The sequence below is a fragment of the Magnolia sinica genome, chromosome 17 (genome assembly GCF_029962835.1).
Source record: "Magnolia sinica isolate HGM2019 chromosome 17, MsV1, whole genome shotgun sequence".
Taxonomy (NCBI): Eukaryota; Viridiplantae; Streptophyta; class Magnoliopsida; order Magnoliales; family Magnoliaceae; genus Magnolia; species Magnolia sinica.
This window is the reverse complement of record NC_080589.1, coordinates 12,614,639-12,621,041: the sequence shown is the minus strand read 5'-3', so window position 1 is coordinate 12,621,041 and position 6,403 is coordinate 12,614,639. Positions and strand designations below refer to the sequence as shown.

Here is a 6,403-nt window from a genome sequence, read left to right as displayed (position 1 = left end):
AAAAATCCCGAAATTTCTCTTTTTGTCGAATCCCAACCGAAATCTCCTTTAACCTCGTCGAAATCGGGTTTCTTGCAAATCTATTATTTTCAAAGAAAACAAAAAGGGGGGATTTCTTACCTCTGAAAATCCGGCGCCATCGACCGTGATTGGCCCCCCAAATCCATCCGAAAGCCTCTCCCACGGGCAGATTTTGAGAAAAAAAGGTAAGAGATTTTTTTTTTTTAATTTTTCTATATTTATTTTGATTTTTTCAAATAGTCGCTGGTAACTATTTTTTCCGATAAAATCGAAAATATCGCCGATATTTCGTCGACATTAGGAAGAGAAACGAATTTTTGGTGTTTCGGTATCGCCGGTCCAGCGACACCGATAATATAGGCGGTATTATCGATTTTTCGTGTTCCATACCATTTAATCTCGTATTCCAAAGTCCAAACAGGCCCTTAGGGTTGTTTGATTGATGCCATGCTTGGGCTGGACCCCTACGTGGTGCCGATCCTATGTGTAGTCTTGATGCTAGTATATATGGTCACGTGCGTGATGGACATGGAGATGATTCTGCAAAGCACAGCCCTCTATTACAATGAAATAGGAAATGCTTTAGCTCTTTCTTTTTCCAAATTCATTGTATGGTTTTAGACTGTAAGATTGTATTTGATGTCTTGGATTTTATCTACTTGAAATTGGTTGATGTGGATTGAGATTGACTGTTGGATTTGGGTGTTAGATTAGGTTATTGCCCATTTGCACTGATATTCCTTTCTTTTAGTTAAGTTGATGGATCTTAGCCATCCTTGCCGTCCCAGATTTTCTATTATGTACTCTTGGATGGGCTAGGAAAAAGTCCAACTAGTAGTGTTGCACCAGCCAGTCCCAAGCCTAGTAACAGTGGAAGTTGATGTTCAGGTAGGCAGCTGGTTTTTGAATTTTTTTTTTTTTTTTCCAAGTAATCTTGAGAATATCTGTCTTGAATCTTGATTGGTGAATGGGGATTCACATAGCTGACCCCAAATTATCTGGGACAAGGCTGTGATGACAACAGCGATGACAATGACAAGGACTCTTTTATAGGCTAGGCTACAAGGTGCATTTTCCACCTTAAATGGTGGTGACTTATCCACTCTGTTCATGGGATGCATATAAGACAATCTACACTGTCCAAACTATGGGTGCTACCAGAAGCTGCATAACTCGAAAATCAGACTGATAGGAAAATCTTAGTGATCTGATATTGGCATGTTGAGTTTGGATTGCTGACCATTTTCTTTTCAACCACCCATTTGATAGTCACTTGCTGGATGGCTAGGATCAAATATCAGTGTGATTTTTTAGCCTTGGTCCCCCCACCATGGGTCTATGAATCGAATGCTTTGAATTGACATACATTTATGTCATGTATAAAGTGCATCAATTGCCAATTAACAATTAACAAAGGGAAACACTGTCTTTGTTTTCTGGGTAGATGGAAATGTGTAGTTTATTCCCTTGTGGATATTGATGTACTAATGGCAACAGATGCTGTTTTTGTGCATCATGAGTACTCTTCTACCGGTAGTAACTTTTGTTTTGTAAAACATGAAAAAGTCATCATGTTTAACGATTAATTTAATGTGTTTTGCTATAACAAAAGAAGATGAGAGTTTTTCCTTCTTTTTTTTTTTTAATTTTTATTTTTAAATATATATATAAAAGGCCATACTTTAAAAATGAATTTGTAATTTCTAACTTTTCCAGGGATACTTTTGAATATTGGTTTAAGGCCTTCATTGCCCTTGAAAGACGTGGAGAATGGACATCGTACTCAACACGAACATGGGCTTTTTTGGGCACAAGGTCGTTTCTCGTCAAGCAATCGGATCTCCATCTAGTGGCCCATTTACAGATTGGATACCTGTGATTGGAATTGGGTGGTCAGACAATCCAAGCCATCGACTGGTGGGCTGACCATAAATGACTCACAGCTAAAAAATTACACCAGTCAAATGATTCTAACAGTCTATTCAGCAGCCTGCAAGTGGTTGGTTACAAACACAATAACCAACAGGTAAGGAGCCACTGCTTGGAGGTTAGGATCACAAGGTTGGTGTGATTTGTGAGCTTTGGCCATCCTCATAGCCATTCAGGGCCTGCTAGATGGATGTTTTGGATCATATTAACATACAATGGCATGCACACGTGTATGGTCATGATGGTTTCTTAAGAAAAACATGCAGTATTTTGACTCTTAGCAATGCACTAGGGATGTGGTCTTTGTAATACAAAGAAAGTTCAAATCCAATTGAAAATCACTTGCTTTCTCCACTTATGATATCTTGATTGTTGGAGGAACAGAAACAAAAAGCCTCTCCATCACCCGTCCGTGCAATAAAAGCGTGTTTTGTACACGAGAAGATGCGCATTGTTGGACTGACAGGAGGGATCGCTTCAGGGAAAAGCACGGTTTCCAATCTCTTCAAAGCCAATGGAATTCCCGTTGTTGATGCTGACATCGTCGCTCGAGTATGCACTCTTCTCTCCAATGTCAGATTTTATGGAGTAGTCCAATTTGAAAATCTATGATGAACTCATTTTGAAATTATATGAGTCTGGATTTGTATAGAGTTTACATTATCTCTACATACTAATACTTTTTGTTGATTCTATAATTCTATCATAGGATGTTGTTAGAAAGGGAACTGGCGGTTGGAAAAGGGTTGTAGCCACATTTGGGGATGAGATTTTACTAGAAAATGGAGAAATCAATAGGGCACAGCTAGGGCAAATTATCTTCGCTGATCCTGCGAAACGCCAGCTTCTTAACCGGTATAAATCCATACTTTCAGTTCTCATCTGTTGTTCTATTACTACCAGTGATCAATGATATTCAACTTCTCTCCTTTTTAAGTCAGACCCATCATCAATTCTTGGCCTGCAGTTCATACGGTGGACTCATATTTTTAGGTTAAACAAGTGGTGCCCATGGGTACTGATCCAAACAGTTGATTAGATGGGCCTCAGCATGGATAACTCATGCAGAAAAGCCCCAAGGGTTGAAAGATCCCGGCTATTGAGTATTTGAGCTTTTCTTGGTTGAATGGGACTTCTTCCGTATTTTCTTTCTGAAAAGTCTGATTGCTGTCCCCGAGGTATGAATTGAAGGGTTGGAAATATTCACATCTAGGGGACAAGGTGTCCCGTATCAGTATCGGTTGGCGTAACGGTGACCTCCAAAACCGATACGGATACGGGGGCGTAACGGTGATACGGGGGCGTAACGGCCCGTAACGGCGCAAATTTTTTTTTTGCCAAAAAAAAAGAAAAAATATGGATTAAATCCGGAATATTCTAAGCATTCCAAATATGCATTCATTTATAAATTGGAACATGTTTATGGTGGTGTAACGGTCCACTCTTTGGTGAGAAGTTGTATCGGACTGTCTGATGAATTTATGAACCAGATAACCTGAATTTGACTACAAAATTCATATATTTAATTTTCTAACTATCTACTATCAATGATAGATATATTAGAATGAATGTAATATGAAAATATCTTACATTTAGGTGTTTGTAATTATTTTTGAGGGCCAAAATTCATGCGTAAATAGAAAAAAAATATTAAAAAAATATAAAATGGCACCCCAAATATGTAAAATGCACATTAACATGTTCTACTATGATTAACACATCATATGGCATCATTAAAACAGCAAAAGAATCATTAAAAAATGATTTTTCGAATTTTCAAAAAAGGGGCCGAAATAAATGCGTAAATAGAAAAATATATTAAAAAAATATAAAATGGCACCCCAAATATGTAAAATGCACATTAACATGTTCTATTATGATTAACACAGCATATGGCATCATTAAAACAGCAAAAGAATCATTAAAAAATGATTTTTCGAATTTTCAAAAAAAGGGCCGAAATAAATGCGTAAATAGAAAAAAATATAAAAAAAATATAAAATGGCACCCCAAATCTGTAAAATGCACATTAACATGTTCTACTTATTAAAACAGCAAAAGAATCATTAAAAAATGATTTTTCGAATTTTCAAAAAAAGGGCCAAAATAAATGCATAAATAGAAAAAAAATATTAAAAATATATAAAATGGCACCCCAAATTTGTAAAATGCACATTAACATGTTCTACTATGATTAACACATCAAATGGCATGATTAAAACAGCAAAACAACCATTAAAAATTGATTTTTCGAATTTTAAAAAAAGGGGCCAAAATTCATGCGTAAATAGAAAAAAATATTAAAAAATTATTAAATGGCACCCCAAATCTGTAAAATGCACATTAACATGTTCTACTATGATTAACACATCATATGACATGATTAAAACAGCAAAACATATTAAAAAAAGTATAAATACCTATTTTTGACGAATTTCTGAAAAATGGCCCACCGAGCTTTGATTCAAAAAAATCTGTAATATAATGTGTTTTTATCTCAAATACCTAACCAAGGTTGGTCGAAATTAGTAGTAGAAGGAGTGAGAAACAGTTTGGAAGCAAAAGGTTTAAAAAAAACAGCAAAAACAGAGCTAAAAATGAAAAAAAAAAAAAAAAAAGTTACCGTTACGGCCGTTACACCCCGTAACGGGCCCGTATCGGCCGATACGGGTACAAAATCGGGTATCGGCCGATACGACCCCGAAACGCGTAACGGTTCCCACCGTTACCATTACGTATCGGCCGTTACGGCCGATATGTAACCGTTTTGGCACACCTTGCTAGGGGATTTTTTTGCATGGGCTATCCACAGTGGAGCCAAGCGACAATTTGAACAGTTTGGATCACTGAAACATGGGCTTCGTTTGTACAAACTGAAAACCTGAGTGTACCGTACAAACTGTCAGACAAGCCTTTTGAATTTCTTCATCTATTTCAAGATGATATATTTTTTCTGAAGAGCACATCTTTATGCTATTCATTTTTTTAAAAATTCTTTACACATTGGAAGAAATTACTAGATGGATTGGTATGAAACCACTGATGCATGAAATGGGCATTTGATGATTGGACTGGCTTGATTTTTTACTAGATAATAGATCCCACCTAATTGATGGCTTGGATGTGACAAACGTGTAGCACATGGGTACTTGTGGCCTCTTGTAGGTGGGCATGGAGAACTAGCAAGCCCGTGGTTACCTATCACGGAAGAAATGATGATTCATTAGCTTTGAAACGACCTCGAGTTTGTAGACTGGCCTTGGAAGACCGAGAATGGTTTTAAATATTATTCAAGTTGTATTGGTTTCATCCATGATGAAATGAGTCACCAGATTGATACAGGACCAAAACTGACCGATAAGGGACTGAAACAGATGAGTCATACCAGTTTTGGTCCCTAGGCAACTCACACTCTGAAACTGCTATTCAAATCCTTGGGACCAAACCTGTAGGTGACAAGTAATCGGACAGATACTATTGTTGACAACCAAATTTAATAAAAATGCATTGTCATGGCACTTCTAAATTTCTGAAATCTGCATCTTTTGCAGGTTATTGGCTCCATTTATTTCCTCTGGTATATTCTGGGAAGTAGTAAAGCTATGGCTCAAGGGTTCTAAGGTTATCATTCTCGACATCCCGTTGTTATTCGAGGCTAAGATGGACCAATGGGCAAAACCCATCATTGTCGTGTGGGTTGATCCTGAAACACAGCTTCAGCGGCTCATGGCAAGAGATGGGATCTCCGAAGAGCAGGCCAGAAACAGGATTAATGCACAGACTGCATTGGATTGGAAAAGGACAAAGGCGGACATAGTCATTGACAACTCAGGGTCGATAGATGAAACGAGGGAGCAGTTTCAGAAGGTCCTGACTGAGGTCACAAGGTCCTTAACGTGGAGAGAGTTTGGGCTCTCCAGAAAAGGTGCGCTTTTGGCCCTTGTTTCTGTTATTATAGGTGTTATGGTGTGCAGAAACATTTATAAAGACAATGGTATAAAACCACATTGAACATATGGCCTGGAATCCTTAACACTCAGCGAAATCAAGAGATAAACATCTTGAATTTGCTAAGGTGCAGCTGAAGCAGTCGTGATTTGTGGGGTGGGGTAAACTTGGTTGGTGTGCTTAAGCAATAATTGTATTGAATTCTGTTGAACACAACTTCCTGCATTTTAGATTTTTCGTGTCATTCCAAGATATGCTTTAGTGCAAGAGGAAATATGCACCTGATCTGCCTTGGTGGGGCCCGTGGTTTGGTGATTCCGATCATTTATCGAATGTGCTCTTGCATGAATGGGTGATGCCCTTGAAAGATCCCAATCCTCTGGTGATTGGCCCAAAAAGTGGATGGTTAATAAGACAATACAGCAACAGTCCATAAAAAAATGCCAGTGAGTGGATGTTGAAGATCTTTCAATCTTGGGTTCTTTTATTTTTTCACAGCATCCCC

General features: G+C 37.9%; 1 protein-coding gene across 1 annotated transcript; it reads left to right on the top strand.

Annotated features, from left to right (window-relative positions):
- Positions 1-1,736: 1,736 nt before the first annotated feature.
- LOC131230909 (dephospho-CoA kinase) lies at positions 1,737-6,150 on the top strand. Its single transcript, XM_058226931.1, has 4 exons — positions 1,737-1,836; positions 2,335-2,502; positions 2,660-2,805; positions 5,502-6,150. Exons 1-4 carry the CDS (start codon positions 1,792-1,794, stop codon positions 5,959-5,961), a joined length of 819 nt encoding a protein of 272 aa, XP_058082914.1. The 5' UTR covers positions 1,737-1,791; the 3' UTR covers positions 5,962-6,150.
- The last annotated feature ends 253 nt before the right edge of the window (positions 6,151-6,403 follow it).